At 36.9% G+C, this 21,051-nt stretch overlaps 1 gene segment (V, D, J or C); it reads left to right on the top strand.

Moving 5' to 3' along the window:
- The first annotated feature begins 7,072 nt into the window (after window positions 1–7,072).
- Window positions 7,073–7,577, top strand: LOC148120328 (immunoglobulin heavy variable 1-84-like). The segment is given in 2 exon segments: window positions 7,073–7,166; window positions 7,252–7,577. Coding segments are annotated over 2 exon segments (372 nt in total).
- Window positions 7,578–21,051: the final 13,474 nt, after the last annotated feature.

The raw sequence follows: 21,051 nt of genomic DNA, 5'->3' as shown, positions 1-21,051 counted from the left end.
CGTATGGTTACTTCTTACTTGATGAATCTTGGAATTCTATCGTGTTCTTTTTTACAACTCTTATGCCTCACATACTCAAAGCATATAATATCTTGTCTGAATTAAGTCTCTTTTCAACAGATAGGAAATATCCATATCCTAGTATTGCCTCTCTGTTTCCTTAGAACACCAAAGATTCATATGTATTTCATTAAAATTTTCCAGATGCCAATCAGTGTGCTACAACTTTCTAATGATTATTCTCATATGATTACACATTGGTGGCCTGTAATTGCTTTATATGCTTTTCGGTGATCTAATTGTGCCATCAGGTGTCCCATCCATAAGAAGTATTGCGTCTACATTTAATAAACCTTCATAGATATTCTCCTTGATTTGTACAGTCTAGGTGTTCTACAGTAGTAATTCCAGATAGTAATTACAGGTAGTGATTCATTATGTTCCAGAGGAGAGGAATGTAGACAATATCTCTAACCTTCTCCTCAGGAATTACCTAGGAGACACTCCAGACAACTGCAGAAACACATCTAAATTGGTTCTTGTTTCAGCTGAGATATCTGACCAATGAGGAAACCATAGTGTTTCCTTCTGTGAATGAAACAGAGGGAGAAGGTATGATCCAGGTTTCAGATGCAAACCTCTCTGAAAGGGACTCAGGAATAGTGAAAGTCATGCGCAGAACCTTCAGTAATGAAGATGCATCAAACATAGAAACAATCACACAAGGAACTACTGTGCATTTCTGGTTGATAAAATCAGACCCCAGACAGATGTGAATTTGGAAATAATCCACAAGTAAAAGGTGGGTAAAAATGCTACAAATAAATGTGTTCATGTATTTTGGATAAGTCTGACATAGTTCAACAGATATTGCATCAGATGAGCACATGCTACAATACTCACATTGATTTACCTTAGGAGCAGACTCTCAACAATTTCAGGGCCCAGAATTTTGTGAATATATTTTGTTATATGAGGTGGATGTCTCTGTGAAGTCATATGGATAAGGCAGGCTGTAAGACTCCTGTACATTGTCACACATGATAGCCATCACCATCCCACCAAACTAGACTATGAGCTGAAGACTTATGGACACCACTCTGACAGGAACAGAAAATGAAATGCCAACTTAAGTCCTTTCAGCACCCTGAACTGTATGGAGAACTGTTCCTTTATAATGAGATGTTGCCCTGAGGGTGCTGCCCTAAGAACTGAAAGACCCAAAGACTTACCACCAATTATGGTCAGTGATAGAAGAGAAGCCATGTAACTGACTGGTTCAAGCTGTTTAATTCTGGAATATTAGCCAAAAATGATTCATGGTCCTGAAGTTAGAACAAAACATACATGAGTAGATTGTCTTTCTGTAGCATGAATTTTTGCGATACTATTTATAGTTACACTTCAGAAATTTAAACAGGCATATTGACATAATACTATGTAGTGTTCTTGGATTTTCTCATTCCTGGAAGCACCTTCCAGATTCATTCTTCCTTGTGAAAACATTCAACTCCTGTAAATCTTTGCTAACACATTGTTTGTCCAAGAATAAGAAGATCTTGAATTCGGAGGAGTAGACAGAGAGAGAGAAAACTGTCTTAAGAGATATACTCTCTACCCATGAGGATCCTTGTGAAAAGATTACCTCTCCTCGTTTATTCTCTTAAATACTTTATGGTAAATATATTGCGTTGAATTTCAAATTGATCTGACTTTCATCTCCTGAATGTGAAACTATTTTTGTTGAGTTTTACCTGGTCTATGAGTGTCACAGTTGTTACTCCTCTTTCTTTTGACTCCTGTGTCTGTGTCTCAGGAATTCATACATGAACACCTGGGGGAATACAGCTGAACTCAAGATCCACTGAGTTTCTCTGAGTTCAGGTGCTCTCCCCCAGTTGTCACAAGATGAAAGCTGTAAAGACCCAGGTCTGTCCTTATTTTGTGTATTACAAGCAGGAACAGCTAGAACTTGATTCACCCAAGCAGAGCCTGGCATTGAGAGAGACATTGACCATCATATATGCATAATTTATAATCAGTCTATCCAATATCGAGTCAGCATCACCTAAGAACCAGAGCCATTTCTCCCTACAGCTGAGCTCTGTGAGCACTGAAGTTGCAGGGATGCTGGTGCTCATGGCAGACAATGCCACTTCTGTGTAAGCCTTGACAAACCAACCTGCAGGGAATCTCAGAACCAGAAGGGGGCACAGTGGTACCAAGAATCCATAGTAAAAACATGAGGTTTGAGTGGAAGTTACTCTGTATTCTCTGTGGTGTCCTTACTTAAAATCTACTAGCTGATCAGCACCTGCTGTGACTGACATGCAATGTTTCCATGCTCAAGAACAGTAAAAATTATTTATTAAATTTTCAGAGCTTTAAATTTTCTTTATTATAATTACTGGTTTCCATCTTCTAACTTTTTCTAGATCCTCCCTTCTTCCCTACCATCCAGCTCTTTCTCTCTGTAGAAAGCAAACACATAAACAAAAAAGTTTAAAAATTGGATTAAAACAAGCAAAAATACAAAGTATACAGAAACACACACATAAACATACAGAGAAAGAGAGATAGGGATAGAGAGAGTGAGAAAAAGACAGACAGAGAGAGAGAGAGAGAGAGATAGAGAGAGAGACAGAGACAGAGACAGAGAGAAAGAGAGAGAGAAATCAAACTAATGTACACCAAAACAACCAAAAAATTTAAGCAATTAAACCCTCGAACCATAGTACAAAGCAAAAACATATTAGATGAAAAATGCAGTATAAATTGATATGCTAGAAAATATCTACAAACATACAATTGAGGTCATTTTGTGTTGGCCATCTACTCCTGGGCATGGATTCACCCTTAAGAGTGGTCAATATACTCAATGACACTCAATTACAGTAAATTAATTCTTCCTTCACAAACAAAAATTGCTGAAACTTCTTGCTTTGGGTTGAGTGCTTGTGTCTGTCAGTCTCCCTCTCTCTCTCATCACTGGAAACACATTTGAATCGAATCTTTGCAGCCATTGTGTATGCTTTCATAATCTCTGTAGGTTCACGTATGCTTCAGTCCTGTTATGTCTCTAAGATATTTTCCTTAGGAAACATAATCTGCTCTGGTTCCTTCAATCTACTGAGTTTTTAATTGTTTCCAGTCTAATTATTGAGTTTTGGGGGTCAACTAAGGACAATTTCAATACCTTATACTGATTTTATACCTGTCAGGCCTCTCTGACCATTAACTTATAGAGAGTTATTTTAATATGGCATTGAGATGATAAATTAATAATACGTTTTTGGAAAGCAGCACTGTTCTCCCAGTAAGGTACCTCTGTTGAAAGGCTCACAGGTTAAAATCAAATTCAAAGTTCACCCTGTACTTTCTACTCAGGTTTCTGCAATAACCCAGATAACCATAGATCATGATGAGAACAGACCGCAGATATAGCACTAACAGCTAAACTACAAGTCTTATCTAGATATGACAAGATTTGTCTATAGTTTTTTAATTCATTAGTTTTTATGTAAATGCTTTCTCATCATGTTATTATCTTAACACAAAAATATTGTCAACAAAGGAAAACTGCAAATTTAAAACAAGGCAATTATATACTGTTTATTATTTCAACGTGTTCTGTTATTGAAGCAAAAAAGTAATATATGTTTTTCTTTATTGCATAGTACACTTAACTTTTCTGTAAGCAATCTAACTTCATTTTGTCATGCAACACATATTCCATAATGACTACATCTTTATTTTTTATTTCTGCTGCAAGATCCTATATTTACACAGAGCTTTCTTATCACCCCTAATTTTGGCGTGCCTTATACCAATTCCTGATTTCTCAATCCCCAAGTGCCCCTTCATGCTTGAGACTTTATTTCTCCAGGGTTCCCCTACGGTTTTCTTTTGTCCCTATTTTATTATATTTCTCCATTAATACCTCAGGCCCTAATGACGCATCTCTAGTCAGTTGGCTTCTACAAATGAAACCCACTAAGCAAGTATTCAAATCGTGGAATCACACTGATGACAGAACATGAAGCATTTGTCTTCATGAACTCGGTGACTTCATTCAGCATATTCATTCCAGTTTCATCCACTTACTTATATAGTTCATAATTCTGGTTTTACTACTGAGTTATAGCCCATTGTTTATGTGCCCCAGCTTTCATTATGTATTTGTCCTTTGGTGGAAATCTAGGATGATTCTATTTCCCATCTGTTTTGAACAGAGTAGCAATAAATATTGATGTGCAAGTGTCTTTACAGTAAGCTCTAGAGTCTTGAGTATACTTGGAGGGATAAAGTTAAAGCACAGAATAGATTTATTTAGTATTTTTGATGAAATTTCCAAAGTCAGGACACTAGTGTATACTGTCATCAGCAGTGCATGAGGATCACCCTTTCTCCACAACCAAGTATGCATTTGTTATCATTTATTTTCTTGTTCATAGTCATTCTGACTGAGGTAAAAATAGAATGTTAAAGTTGTTATGAACTGCATTTCACTGTGCGATAAGGACTGTATCACTGTATGCGATAGAGCAACCAACTAGAAATGGAAAGGGAAATTCTCCATCATCTACCTTTCCTAACGTGGGAAGGCGTTATTTAATCTGCATTGGGAGAAAGGACATCAATCATCTTATAAAGTACCAGATTTTGTAGTCTTCAATAACAACCTTCTAGTAAGATGTTACTAGTGCCTAAGAGTTATGTCATGATAAACTTTAATCTAACTATATTCTTTGAGTAATTCATTGTAAATATCCATCTCAGGTAAACATGTTCAAATGCCCATGGCTTGGGGCAACATAGGCCCTAGTAGACACTACCCAAGTTTCATTGATAACAGTCATGTTGTCAAAATGTAATATAAATCTTTATTTTTTACAACCAATAGATTAGTCCTGCTCTCAGCCATGATCAAAAGAACTTCTTTGTGCAGTGGGTAATAATTAATGTAAAACTTTCATACCTGGTCAAAGTGCTAAGAATGGAAAACTGAGTCCTCATCTGTAGATGAACCATCTGTATCCACTTTGAACCCAAAACTCAGGGACCTTCACAAAAAGATGTGATAAAATTTAAGAACCAAAATATGGGGTGGGTAGCCATGAAATGCAATCTTCAGGACCTGACACAGCTACTATACATATGAACTCTCAGCATCTACAATTACCAGCACAAGATCTCAACAAGTCAAGAAAGTCAACATTACAGCATTACAGTCTGTGAAGTAACTGAGTGAGTAAAGATGTCTACTTGTAAGCCTGGCAATATTGTTTGAATTGCTTTGTATCTACATGGTAGAAATGAGAATTGAATTTCATAATCTCTATTCCATGGTTCTTATAGGTCTCTTGATTTATTTGTGCCTTGCTTTCAACATTGAACACAATGTAACAATAAAAAAATAATAAATGGCTCTGTGTCCCCTATTTTTAGAAATATTTCATAGGAGTGGCTTCATAGATTGCATAGATTTTCCATTGTACCAGTTTTTCTGAATAGAATACCTTCTGTAACAATGCAAGGTCTAAAGTGAAGGTTGTAAAACACCAAACCAGCCACAAAACCTTTGACACTGGAAACGGGGTCGCTCTGATTTTTTGCCATACATGTTGGACACTTTTCTTTCTACTGGGTTGATTAACTCAGGCTGATGATATGGTTCTTGCCTGGTCTTATTGTAGCTTATTATGCCATATTTTATGGATTTTTCTGGAATGTCTGCAATTTTCTGGATGGAGACAGAGAAGGATGCATCCGTGGGAGACAGAAGTATGGGTGAGAGAGAAGAGTAACAAGAAATTTTGATTGGGATGTACTTCATGAAAAAATAATTAAAAATTTGACGAAATATTGCAACATAGTAGACAGGGATTCTTCATTGGCCAACTCCAAACTTTGACTCTATTGGTATTGAATGAGTGATGAAAAAAGTATAATCACTTTTGGGAAGGTCTCTAGAGGCTCCTTCATCACCTTCTTTACTATGGAAAGACACACCTATTTTTATATGTATAGCACAGCTTGGACTTACTCTGCTATTATGAAACAAAACAAAGACATTTTGGAAGGTTCTAAAGAATTCATAGTAACAGTTGGGGATAGACATGATCACAATATAATTTATACATGAAGGAAAATTTTATAGAATAAGCACAATTATTTTGAAAAATGAAGATAACAATTTTATATATGTTTTATACTTGTTTTATACTTGTCTGTTTTACACTGTGCTTATTTCCCCCACAAATCTTACCCTTCAATTTATTGATATTCCTGTTTTTGCTATATTCTGCTAAAGAGTTTCATTTTTAAGCTGTTAGATATCTGCGCAAATAGTTCTGTGTACTTATCCAATATATAAAAACTACTTAGAGTTTCATATAGTACCTGTATTTCATACATAATTTTAATTCATACAGTTATTGCCAGTGGCATTGATTTTCCTAAAGGTGATATAAGTTCCTTATTCTGTCAGGTGACCTATTCCTGTTGTGTTACACATACAGCCATGTCTTTTTGGTGCAATCTTCTCCTGACAGGAATGAAGTTTATTTCTGTAAGTTATGATAGATGGTGCTGTATTAAACATTAATGTATGAATATTTCTGAGGTGTCCTTCTTTAGGTCACTTCAGTGAGTTTTTCTATTAAACCTTCTGATATGGCAAATATTAATCATTTGAAATGAGGCTATAATTTCTAAAAATTTAGCAAGTTTTTAAACTTTACCACCATTATCATCACAACCTCCTTCTCTAAATCAAGATAACAACCTCGTCACAAAGTGGAGAAACTGCCTCAGGCCAGTTATCCATTGAGAGTTTAGGTCCTTATTGTTACAGCCACAGCATCTGCAGAGCTGAGGGAATGTTGTGCGATACATTTCTTTGGACAGGATCAGGCCTTGAACTTCACCATTGTGTTGCTTGACTCAAATGTCCTCCAACACCTTCTCAAACTGAACTAGGTGCTTATTTAAGAAGTTCCCTGTTCTTGAATAGGCAAATTTTCTGAGTCTATTATCATAAATACAGGAATATCCACACCCAACAGCAACATATGATCAGTGCCTTCTCCAAAGTCACTGAGCACACTTGGCCCACACCATGGGATGGAGCTGTATCATTCTCTTCCTTTTGTCAGTAATGACAGGTAAGGGATTTCTAATTCCAAACCTGAGGTGAAGACAGGGACTGAAGTGACAAGGTCTCTAACAATCTACTCTATTTCTTCACAGGTGTTTACTCCCAGGTACAACTTCATCAGTCAGGGCCTGAACTGGGGAAACCTGGGACCTCAGTGAAGTTGTCCTGCAAGACTTCAGGCGTCACCTTCACTAGCACCTATGTTAGCTGGGTGAAACAGAGGCCTGGACAGGGCCTGGAGTGGGTTGGATGGATTTATGGAAGTGGTGGTACTAAGTACAATGGGAAGTTCCAGGGCAAGGCCACATTGACTGCAGACAAATCCTCCAGCACAGCCTACATGGAGCTCAGCAGCCTGACATCTGAGGACTCTGCAGTCTATTACTGTGCAAGACACAGTGTTGCAACCACATCCTGAGTGTGTCAGAAACCCTGGAGGAGCAAGAAGCTGCCCTGGGACTTACATGACAGAGAAGATGAGCCTTAAGACATTCACAGAAACTGTCATTCTGGATGTTGTTTTGTCTCTCACTTTTTTTGTATCAAATTTTCAAAATTATATCTGTGAATGAAGGGATGCTGATTTAGGATGACTAGTGTACACCATATCTTCACAAACTTTTCACCAATGACCACATTTATTGAAATGTTTCTCCATTAACTAAACAATAAAAAAGAGAACTGTGATTATGAAGTATGGTAAAAAATATTCATCTCTGAATTTTTAAGAGAATGGGACATTTTGAAGGTAGTTTTTAATAAACTGAAATATGGATTTGAGCAATAAAGTCCAAATAATAACTGCTGGAGAAACAAAAGTCCTTCAGAGTCTCAAATGTTACATGACTTTTGGTTTATAGTTAACTCTGGCTGTCTTGTCCTGCAGAAGTTCTAATCTCTTGGAATGTTAGCTATATGTCAAAATGCACCACATATGAATATACTTCCTGTAAGTTAGTAAAGAACACTATTAAATTACTTTTCACAAAATCATTAATCAAATCAATGTATGTTCATGTTAATTGAGGTAGGTTCTGAGATCATACATGAGTCTCTCATCCCATTTTACTTCTTTCTCCCTCTCAGAAACCTGCCCCACAGTCCCAAACCTTTATAGAACATAGAACTATAGTGATACATCATCACCTCTCACAGGCCATTGGATAACAACCTGGGGGTCACCTTTCTTCTACAGTGTGTTTTCATTTTTGAATCGTAGAGTACTTGTGAATATCATCACTCAATTGTGCTATCAACTCTCTTCATCTTCAGTGTTCACTGCTACACCTATATTCAACACAGAAAAGGCTGGGTTTCATGGAGATCTGGAAATCAACTGAGGCACAGCTCACTATTCATTCTTGAAGCATGTACTCACTTTCACCTTAGACAATGAAGGAAGCAGAGACAGCCAAAATTTGTGCACAGAGGGAGCCTGTCAGAGATTTTCTGGTGAAGGGAGGAATCTATGTGCATAGATAAAGAAGAATTATTCCAACTACCCTACAAATGTGCCTGAACTTGACCCCAATCATATACTCTGGCATTATAATGAAGAGCAGTCACAGATATTCATTTAAAGGTTGAATTACACTGAACACTAAGTCAAAGATTAACATCGTTCACCTGAATACCTATAAAGAAGAAGCCTTCTTCCAAAGTATTGACATGATCCTGAAGGCCCCTGTCTTCTATATTTATTGGAACTTTCAGACAACAAATTTTGAAAGTCAATTAACATCCTCTGTAGTAGGAAACTGTTTTACTATGAAAGTTGTATATACAACAGTTCTTATAGTAGTAATGTGTATAACAATGCCAAAATAAAGCAGCATTAAGTTATTTAGACCTACTAAGAACATTAGTAATTTCTTTTACAACTCACGTTAAATAGGTTCATCCATAGGCACTAAGTTAAGAAATTGATTCTGTAGACTTTTGTCGACAATAAATGAATGACAAGGTACAATTTATCATCTTCCTACTTCATGCTGAAATTAGGGCATTGTAGTTGGGAATCCCAAAAAACAGCAATATTGGCCAAGTCCAGTAAATTCAGTTTGTTTCTCTCATTGTTCATGCTCTGTAGGACCATCTGAGACTAGGGATTTGTGATCTGTGATGCTGGACCAGGATATTGATTCTGAGTAAACAGCTAAAGTTGATGTTGGATTTGCTGGAGGTGTCTGTGGTTGATTTGAAACCTGTTGGACAGATAGACTAGGGACAGAAGTACAGTTATCTAGTTTAGAAAAAAAAATTATAGTAGGGTAATAGTCTTGGTAGATGGGAAAACAGATTTTTAAGAGAGAGAGAGACAGAGAGACAGAGAGAGAGAGACAGAGAGAGAAAGTGTCACATTAAGAAAATAGGCTGATGGAGAACAAATCACAGCTTGGTGGGATTTTCTTGAGTTTATCTCGACCTATGGGTATTGGTGAATTCACAGTGACCTTTAGAGCCTATAAGAACCTTCATAAAGAGACAAAAAATACATAACATTTTTATTATTTGTGGTTATTTTAATAGTAGTGATATTTTGTCACAATCAGAATAATAGTTTATCAGGTTTTATTAATTTCTGTCAAAATTAAGCAACTTTGGAGTCCCACTGTAACAGCAGAATAGCAATAGAAAAAATCAGGAACGTGTTTCTTGCTTACATACCTCAAATCACTTTTGTATCATTACTTAAACCTTCTCATCCTCAAACCTTAATAATTGTTTTTATCTATCTCAGTAGCTTGCATTTTATATATCCTAAGTTATTACAAAAGGCAATGATAAACAGATTTGAAAAGATTGAGGAAATGGTCAAATTTGGTGAACAAGAACAAAAGGTTAAAAAAGCAAAATTTAACCTCATTCACATGTAAAAATCTCCAGAATAGCTTCCCCAGAGTTCTACCTGCCTTTACGGTAATAATATCAGAAAAAGTATCTGGCTCCAAGTACTCTAAAGTTGTCAAGGAATATACATGGGGGCCCAATCGTGTGGCTTATCCAAAAGAAATTAAACAAGCAATTGTAGCAATTGTAGCTTACGGTTATTGATTTAAAGGATTGTTTCTTCACTATACCTTTACAGGAAAAAGATAGAGAAAAGTTTGCCTTCACAGTGCCTAATTATAATAATTCTCAGCCTACTAGAAGGCATCAATTCCCACAGGGAATGCTCAGTAGCCTCACCCTATGCCAATACTTTGCCAGCCAGTCATAGGAAATAATACATAAGCAATTTCCTAGATCTATAATCTATCATTATACGGATAATATTTTGTTATATGATTCAAATACAAATACTTAGAAAGAATATTTGAAGAAGTAAAGAAAGTCTTGCCTAAATGGTGATTACAAATTTTTCCTAAAAAGATTCAAAGAAGAGACTCTGTTAATTATCTAGTTTATAGAATAGGCTTACAGAAAATTAGAACATAAAAGGCACATATTAGGAGAGACTGGATACTGATGTTTTATGACTTTCAAAGATTATTGGGAGACATTTCTGGTCTATGATCAGCTGCTGAGATAACACCAGATCTAATAATTCATTTAAACAAAACTTAGATTGTGTTAAAGACTTGAATAGTCCCATAGAATTAACAGCTGAAGCAGAAAAGTAATTGGCGATTGTTGAGTACAAATTACAGGAGACACATGCGGATACGGTGAATCCAAATCTTAATTGTATTTTAGTCATATTGCATTCCAGAATTTCTCATACAAGAATTTTCATTCAGAGGAATGATATTATCTTAGAATGGATCTTTTTACCTCACAAACCAATTAAAAAATTAAAAACTTATGTGAAAAAGTGTCTGAATTGATCATGAAATTAAATTGAGATTTTGTCAATTAGTAGATATAGAGCCAGCAGAGATTATAGTACCTTTTACTGCTAATGAAATAAAAAGGTTATGTGAAGACAATGAACTCTGGCAAAGGGCTTGTGCTATTTTTTTGGAGAAATTAATAGCAATTATCCCAAAAGTGTTAGATTTAACCTTATAAACAGAATTTTTTGGATTTTTCCTCAAATTTTATGTGATGTGCCAATAACTGGAGCCTGTACATTTTATACTGATGCAAATAAAACAGGAAAGGCAGTTTACAAATTAAGTAAGAGGAAACAAAGGCCTTATAATTCTGTTCAAAAGGCAGAATTATATGCTAATCCTATGGTACTAAGGGATTTGAAAGAACCTCTCAATGTAGTTACTGATTCACAATATGCGGAAAAATTTGTGTTGCATATTGAAAGTGCTGAATTTATACCAGATGATACAGAATTGATCATCCAGATGCAAGACATAATCAGGAATAGGCTTTGTCCTTTATACATAACATACATCTGATCCCAAATGGGTCTGCCAGGTACTCTACCACAAGGTGATGAAGAAATTGATCAATAATTGATTGGAAGTGTGTTTCAGGCCTCTGAATTTCATAAAAAAAATCATATCTGAACAAGAAATTCTACCTGATGGTCAATTTTCCTAGTGCAGGAAGGTGCTATGCTGCCTGAAGGAAGAGAAAAGACATCAATGATTTTACATAGAAGCAGACTTCATGGTCTAAAATCTCATTCATGAGCTGTCTAACTCATATTTCTCGAAGCATATATCTCTTATATCCATAGAATATGATTAGAAAACCACAGGAAAAATGCTAATAACAAAATGACACTTTTATCTACATCTCACTAGTTTTCATACAATTGTCTTAATAATATTATTTTTGATAACAATGCTGTATCAGCAAATCAATAAAACCACACCAAAATATAAACACAAATTTCTCCCCTCAACACATAGAAAATTTCAAGTGTTAAACTAGGCACCTAGGAAATGATCAGTATTTTCTCTCATTTTGTTATGAAAATAAAATAATTTACATTTCTCTTATTCCATAGTCCACTTTCCTTTACTTTTATGTTCTTCCTTTGTTATGTCATGCCACATGCATTCTACAAACTTTACATTTATATATTTGGATATGTTTCGGGATCCTCATCTTACTATTATTTTCTTACAACATAAATTGTGTTTCTCTTACACCAACACTTAACATCTCCATTTTGAAATAACATTCATGTTTGAAATTCTGTCTCCTGAGATTTCCTGATCTCATTTAATTTTATCTATATTTTATTATATTCTTGACCTTAATTACTCAAACCCCAGTGGCTGATTTTTAGTCTCATGGTTTATATAAATTAAACACAAAAACATAATATTAACATCTTTCAGTCATATATAAGTGAGAACATGTGGCATTTGTCTTTATGGACCAAGGTAACCACACTCAGCATATTTTTCCAGTTCTGTCCACTTATCTATAGATTTCTTAGTTTATATTTTACTACTGCTTATTATTCCAATGTTTATACAACCAACATTTTCATTATATATTTCTCCTATGTTGAAAATACAGGTTGGTCTTACTGACAGTGTCCTTTGCTTTACAGAAGCTTCTCAGTTTCAGTAGGTCCCATTTAATCATTGCTTCTCTTATTGTCTGCGCTCCTGGGGTTCTGCTTAGGAACTGGTCTCCTGTGCCTATATCTTGTAGACTACTTCCCACTTTCTATTCTATCAGGTTCAAAGTGGTCGGATTAATGTTGATGTCTTTAATCCATTTGGACCTAAGTTTTGTGCATGGTGATAGATATGGATCTATTTTCATTCTTCTATAGGTTGACATCCAGTTATGCCAGCACCATTTGTTAAAGATGCTTTCCTTCTTCCATTGTATACCTTTAGCTCCATTGTCAAATATCAGGTGTTCATACGTTTGTGGATTAATACCCGGGTCTTCTATTCGATTCCATAGGTCGACTTCTCTGTTGTTATGCCAATACCAAGCTGTTTTCAATACTGTTGCTCTGTAATAGAGTTTGAAGTCAGGGATGGTAATGCCTCCAGAAGTTCCTTTATTGTATAAGATTGTTTTGGTTATCCTGGGTTTTTTTGTTTTGCCATATAAACTTGATTATTGTTCTCTCCAGGTCTGTGAAGAAGTTTGATGGAATTTTGATGGGAATTGCGTTGAATCTACAGATTGCTTTTGGTAGAATTGCCATTTTTACTATGTTGATTCTCCCAATCCAAGAGCAGTGGAGGTCTTTCCATTTTCTGGTATCCTCCTCAATTTCTTTCTTCAAGGACTTAAAGTTCTTGTCAAATAGGTCTTTCTCTTCCTTGGTTTGAGTGACCCCAAGATATTTTATGCTATTTGTGGCTATCATGAAAGGTGATGTTTCTCTGATTTCCCTCTCTGCTTCTTTTTTCTTTGTGTATAGGAGGGCAACTGATTTTTTGGAGTTGATCTTGTATCCTGCCACATTACTAAAAGTGTTTATCAATTGTGGAAGTTCTTTGGTAGAGTTTTTGGGGTCGCTTATGTACACTGTCATATCATCTGCAAATATCTTACTTTTGTAGTATGATAGGGCATCTCTTGGGTATATTCCCAAGAGTGGAATTGCTGGGTCTTGAGGGAGGTATTAATACTTTTCATTTTAAAATTTCTTTCGTCTGTTTGCTTTCTACAGAAACAAGAGGGTGTGAAATTGGGTAGGAATTTAGTAATCAGTGTATTGTACATTTTTTCAAAAAATGCAAAAAGTAAATAAAACTGAAGAAAATTTAAAAAGAATAGATAAAACTGTGAGGAGTTTGACAAAGAATCTTTACTATGTTTGAGCATGAAAACATCATATTTTAATCACAGATGTATACCTGTGGTGTGCTCTATAATAAAATAAGCAAAATCTGTTTCATTTTCTTAGATTCCTATGCTGGACCATTGTCTGTCTTTATTTGTTCAACTATGTTCATAGCAGCACTATTTGTAATAGCCAGAACCTGGAAACAACCTAGGTGACCCTCAATAGAAGAATGGTTAATAAAGGTGTGAAACATATACACATTAGAGTTCTACACAGCGCTAAAAAACAATGACATCTTGAATTTTGCATGCAAATGGATGGAAATAGAAAACGCTTTGCTGAGTGAGGTAAGCCAGCCCAAAAAGAGGAATATGGTATATATTCACTCATAAGTGGATTCTAACCATAATTAAAGGTCTTTGAGCCTATTATTCGTGATCCTAGAGAAGCTAAATAAGAAGGTGAACCTGATGAAAATCATGTAGCTATCTGCCTGGAGATTGGAAATAGACAAGAGTTCCAGGTAACCTCGGGTGCATGGGGGTTAGGAGGGTTGTTGAAAGGGGAGAGGGTTAGAGAGAAGGGAGTAGGGGAGGAATGGGGAAAGCTAGGTGGACTGGGATGAGGGGAGGGAGGAAGGATGGATATGGGATCAGGGAAGAATATATTTCAACTAAGGGAGTCATTTTAGGGTTTACAGGAGACTTGATTATAAATGGGATCCCAGGTCCAAGGAGAGATCCCCAGATTGTTCTCTGAACAGAGGAGAGAGTGCCTGAAACGACCTAGGCCCATAACAATACTGATGAATATTTTGCTTATCACCATAGAACCTTCATCTGGCGATGGATGGGGATAGAGACAGAGACCCACATCAGAACACTGGACTTAACTCCCTAGGTCCAAACGAGAAGCAGAAGGAAAGACAACATGAGCAAAGAAGTCAAGATCAGAGAGAACCTTCATCAGACGATGGATGGCGATACAGATGGAGACCCACATTGGAGCAATGGACTGAGCCCCCCAAGGTGCAAATGAGGAGCAGAAGGAGGAAGAAAATGAAAAAGGAAATAAGGACTGCGAGGGATGCGATCACCCACTGATACAAGGGTACGGATCTAATGAGAGTTTACCAAGTCCAGTGGGACTGGGACTGAACTAGGACGCAATCCAACCAGATTCTCTGAATGTGGCCGGATTCTCTGAATGTGGCTGGCCCGGAGTCTTTCTGAAAAGCCATTGACAAAGGCACTGGGACTTGTTTCCTCTGCATATATACTGGATTTTATAATCCATATTATACTGGATTTTGCGGATCCAGTCAGTCTGTACACTCACCTTCCTGGACCTGGAGGGAGGGGGGAGGAACTTGAACTTCCCACTGGGCAGGAAACCCTGACTGCTCTTAGGGATGGAGAGGGAGGAGGAGAGGAAGTGGGGGGAGTGGGAGGGTGTTGGGAAGAGGGGCGTAAATGGAAACTTTTATAATTTAATAAAATTACTTTCAAAAAAAATCTCCTCCATCATAATCAAGTAGGGTTCATTCCAGAAATACAGGGCTGGTTCATATTTCTCCTATGTTGGAAATACAGGTTGGTTCCAAATTCTATTCCCTGTGAATAGAACACCAATAAACATGGACACGTAACTGACTATTTAATAAGATACAGAGTTATTGAGCACAATGCATGGGGGGATATGGCTGGGACACAGCATAGTTTTATCGATTAACTTTTGTGAAAATCTACAAACTGACTTCCCATGTCATTACACTAATTTATTCTTACATCAACCTGTAAACAATCTTTCTCCAGTTCATGCCTGCATTTGCTGTATTTTCTTGCTTATAATCATGCTGAGATTAAAAAAGATCAATTTTCTGAGAAACTGCAACACTGATTTGCAAGGCAGTTGTTCAAGTTTGCATTCCCACCAGCAATGGATGAGTGTTTTGTTTACTCCACATTCTCTTCAGCGTAAGGTATAAGTGGTGTTTTTGATCTTAGCCATTCTGAGAGGTGTAAGATGGTATTTCAGAATTGTTTTGATTTGCATTTCCCTGACAGCTAAGGATGTTGACCATTAACTTAAGTGCCCCTCCCATGTATTTTTTCTCAGTCCTCATTCTTTACTTTAATTCCAGGGTTTTTATTTACTTCCACCACTCTATTTACCATGGTCTTCAGATCATTTGGACTTTCAGCAAGTAGTGATTATGGTCAGTAAGATATGTCAGTAAGTGAACATCTTTCAGTAAGATCTTCTCCTCCATTGTGCTAAAAAGGACCAAGGGCAAAACAGAGAAAATCCTAGCAGAGGCCTATTGCTTATTCAGAGCAAAATTGATCAGATCTTCACTTTCAGGCACCTGGAAGAAAAAATATGAAGAATTTGCAAAGACGTATATGTTTGTTACATTGACTTAAGGAATGTATTTGATAGCATTTGAAGGAAAGTACTTTGGGAAACAATGAGGGTCTACAGGTATTCAGAGAAAATGGCAAGAATACTAGAAAATGCCTATAAAGATGCATTTGCATAAGTCAAAGCCTGTGGAGAACTAAGTGGTTAGTTTAAGTTAATTGTAAGAGTTTTGTGGGATGTTTCCTGTTATAAGTACTCTTTAATACATTCCTGGAATTAATAATAACAACAGCACTGGAGGATATGGAGATGAGCATGCAGATAAGTGGTGTGTGAATCAATATTTGCATTTCACTGACCATGAGGGGGAACTGTGGCCAGGATGCAATATATGTGAGAAGAATTAAAAAGTAACGTAATTTTTAAAATAACATTACAATGTGATGAGAAGGGATTGTTTGGGGCCCCACCAAGCTTTCATTCTATTGGCATTTGTATACTGATGAGGAAAATATAATCACTTTGTTTAGGAAGGCTTTTAAAGGTTCCTTATGCACTAGTGGATGACAACCTGTTTGTTGATAGCTAGCACTGATAGCACTCTGTTGTTATGAAAGAAAGAGGTCAAGAAGTTGGGAGAGACACTTATTGGAATGTCCCAAGGGAAGTCAAAAGGACGTAGTTGGGGATAGGCAGGATCACGTAATATGAAGGGGCCTGCTTATTGGGGTTTCTGTCCCACCCGGGACTCCACAGCCAGCAAGTTTCAAAGAAAATCACCTTGAGAACTCCACATGATTATAAGCTATTAGCTCAGGCTACTTATTAGCTCTTATAACTTATGTTAGCCCATTATTTTTATCTATGTTAGCAACAGGGCTCAGTACTTATCTCAGTGGGGCAGCTTACATCTTTCCTCTCAAGTGGTCTGGACAGAACTGCGAGGGGGAGCTTCCTGCTTTCTAGAATACTCCTGTACTCATTGCCCTGCCTCTACTTCCTGTCAAGTTGACCTGCCTATACTTCCTGCCTGGCCAATCAGCATTTATTTAAAATACGATTGACAGAATACAGACAATTCTCCCACACCAGGAACACAATATATTTAACATATGATTGGAAAATTCAAATAATATGTAAAATTGTTTTGAAATATGAACAATTTTTATAACTTTATATTGTACACTATGTTTATTTCCCACAAATTTCTAACCTTCTTTTTTTGTAACGTTCTTTTTTTTTTTGCTATATTCTGCTACACATTTTCATTTATACATTGTTATATATTTACATACATAATTCTGTGTACCTTTTCAATTTCTAAAAGCTAGAGTCTCATATAATGTCTGTGTTTCAGAAATAATCTTAATACAGTTCTCTCCATTTTCAACAATTTTCAGAAAAGTTGTATAATTTCCTTATTCATTCACATGACATATTTCTCTTTTGTTGCATGTATATCCATATCTTCTTGATTTAATCATTTAATAATAGATATGAACTTTATTTCTGTAGGTTATTGAAGATAGTGCCAAATAAACAACATTGTTTAATCATTTCTGAGAAGTGCTCCCTTTAGGTAATTTCGGTAAGGTTTTTTTTTCCTTTGCATTCTTCTGGAATGACAATATTAATTGTAAGTATCTGAAAGGAGGTTGTGAATTCTCAAAACTTAGCAGACTTTGAAATTTCCAGTCACCACCATCATCATCATGATCTCCTTCTGCGCATCAGTCTGATAACCATGTTACAAAGTAGAACTACTGCCTCAGGCCGGAAATCTTTTGTGAGCTTAGGTCCTGATGTAACACCCAAAGCATCTGCACAGAGCTGAGTGAAGGTGGATGGGATGTATTCTCCAGACAGGAATAGGACTTGGTCCTCAGCTTTCTGTGGCTTGACCAAAGTGTGCTACCTCAAACTTCTCCAGCTGGAGTAGTCCTTATCTAAGAAGTTCCATGCTCATGAATATGCAAATTACCCAAATCTATTTGAATCTATTATGATAACTACAGGGATGTCCACACCCCAGATCAAAAACATATAATCATTGTCCTTTCTACAATCACCAAGCACACAGATCCTCACCATAAGATGGAGCTGAATTGTTCTCTTCCTCAGGTCAGCAAGTACATGTAAGGTGCATTCCAGTTCCAAAACTTCCGAAGGAACAGGGACTGAAGTGACAATGACATCTAAAATGCCCTTTCTTTACAGGTGTCCATGCCCAGGCCCAGCTGCAGCAGTCTGGGCCTGAGCTGGGAAAACCTGGGGCCCAAGTTAGTTGTCCTTTAAGACTTCTGGCTATACTTTCACTGACTACTTTACTACCTGGGTGAAGCACAGGACTGCACAAGGCATGGAGTGGATTGAATTAATTGATCCTGAAGATGTTTAAAGTAAGTACACTCAGAAGCTCCAGGAACAGACCATACTTACAGCAGATATAACTTTTAGTACACCCTGCATAGAGCTCAGTAGCAGCAGACTCTGCAGTCAATTACTGCACAGTGTCTTTAAAAAATAAAAAAAAATAAAAAATGCAATTACTGTAAGTTGGTAATAATGAAGTACTTTCCCCCATAATTATTAAGTCAATCAATGTACTTTCTACTTGAGGTAGGATCGGAGATCATACGTTATTCCATTCCTTCATGGTCTCAGAAACCTGTTATACAGTCTTATGTCTTAACAGAACATAAACCTATACTGATACAGCATCAGCTCTCACAGGGCACTGGATACTTTGTGGTCACCTTGTTGTATAGTGTGTTTAGATTTTGGCCTGGTGGAGTGTGTGTAGACTCAAAGCATCAGTTGAGCTGTCTATCAACTTCATTATCAGTGGTGACTGCTACAGTTATATCCTATAACACCTAAGAAAAGACTGGGATTCATGGAGATGTGGAAAACAGCTATGCTCTGCTTACCATTCATCCTTGAAGCTTATAATCAACATCACCTTAGGACACTGAAGACAGATGCCAGAGTCATAGTTTTGACACTGTGTGTGAACTCATATATAAACTTGTATTAGCTGATTCTCCAAACCAGTAGGTGACACTGTAGATCCATCCACCAATGCCTTAGAAATAAAAGAGAACAGAATCTGATAAGGAAGTTGTGCACTGACTGATTTCCTCTGTGGATTCCATTGCCAACATCATTACATTCAGAGACTGTGGAGTAGTTGAAATGTGAGGTCCCTGTGCTACAATACTTGAGAGGTTCTTTGTTTATTTCAATCAATACATGGGGTCAAATTGTAATATATGAGCCAAATTGGAATCCTATTGCCACTGGATAGGAAGCTAGGTCATGAACCACTCATTATTATAGGTTAAGAGTATTTGGGCCTCAGGATCATGGGAAATATTTGGGGGGAAATTGTCCCAAAAACACAAAGCTGATACCTCAGGTGTGTCCACAGTTCTGCAGAACCCTGGTAGTGGATGGACAACAGCAGTCTCCAGTGTTCTATGCTTGCATCTGTTGGGGACAGGATGGTCAATGCATCTTCACAGCATCACTGTTATGGTGGACTCTGAGGAGGATCAGATGGCCCATGAACCACTGACATGTGGGTTACATAACAAACAAACCTAGATATGGTGACATTGTTCTCAGTGGGATGGGAGAGCTCTGCCTGCAAAGGTGAAATAATGAAACAGGGAATGCATTTCCCCAGAGAGGTTTAGGACTTGGAAATCACCATTCCACTGACTTACTCAGAGAACCCTTATTTTTCTGTGAGCTGTTTCAGAAACTCTGAAGGAGCAGGAGACTGTCTTGGGATGAGCAGACAGGAAAACGTAACCTAAAGACTTGCTCAAAACTTTTGGTTAAGTATTGATGAAAGGAATAATAGGAATAAAATTAATTCTCATTGCATAAGAAAATTTCCTAATCACCATGCATGCAAAAATAAGTTTTAAAATTTTAAAGTTGAATCACATATTCCCCTGCTAATGTCAGTGTCAACACATGTTTCTGTCATAATTGGGTCAACAGTTTAGAACAGAAATGTTTGATCACATATTAAATAAATGTCTAACTCCTAGGACATGACCAATATTGCTGTTGGGATATTAATAACACTGGTTCATAATCCAATGCATATTTATATGCTTTGAGAAATAGATTCAGAGTTTAAGCATTTAACACAGACTACTCCAGTCTCAATAACTTCCTGTAATCACAAATCTGTCACATATTGTGCTACACAATTTGACCACCTTAGGAGAAGATGCTTTTATCATTTCTCCACAATCTCACTGAGTCCAGGACTTTGTGAATGAATTCCCTGTGAGAACAGGATGTCTCTGTGAATCTATACTGCTTAATCAGGGAAGTAATTCTGTATTGTCACCCATGATAGGCACCAGCATTCCACCAAACTGCTGCTTTCCTTCCTTCCTCTCCCTCCAATCCCTACTTACATTTTCTCCATTTCTATTCATTCGAGAGCAGCTTTCCCGTGGTTATTGTAAAAACATGGTATAACAAGTTGGTGAGGCAACTCAATATGAGGAAAAGAGTCCCAAAAGCCACTAAAAGTGTGAGAGACAGATGCCATCCCACTTTTCAGAATCCTACAAGAAGACTAAATTATATAATTTTAACATATACAGAGGTACTGGGTCAGCTCAATGCAGGTTCTGCTTTTCACTTAAGACTTGTTAGCCCTTATGAGATGAAGTTGACTTTTTAACTTTTCTTGTAGTGGTCGTAATACCTCTGGAATCTATATTCCTTCTTCCTTTTTTTCCAACAGGATTCCCTGAGCCTGCCTAACATTTGACTGTGGGTCTCTTCATTTGTTTCTATTAGCTATTTTATGAAGCCTCTCTGATGTCAA

Source organism: Myodes glareolus, chromosome 11 (genome assembly GCF_982192425.1).
Source record: "Myodes glareolus chromosome 11, mMyoGla1.1, whole genome shotgun sequence".
Classification (NCBI taxonomy): domain Eukaryota; kingdom Metazoa; phylum Chordata; class Mammalia; order Rodentia; family Cricetidae; genus Myodes; species Myodes glareolus.
The sequence above is the reverse complement of the archived record's forward strand: the minus strand, read 5'-3'. Positions and strand labels throughout refer to the sequence as shown.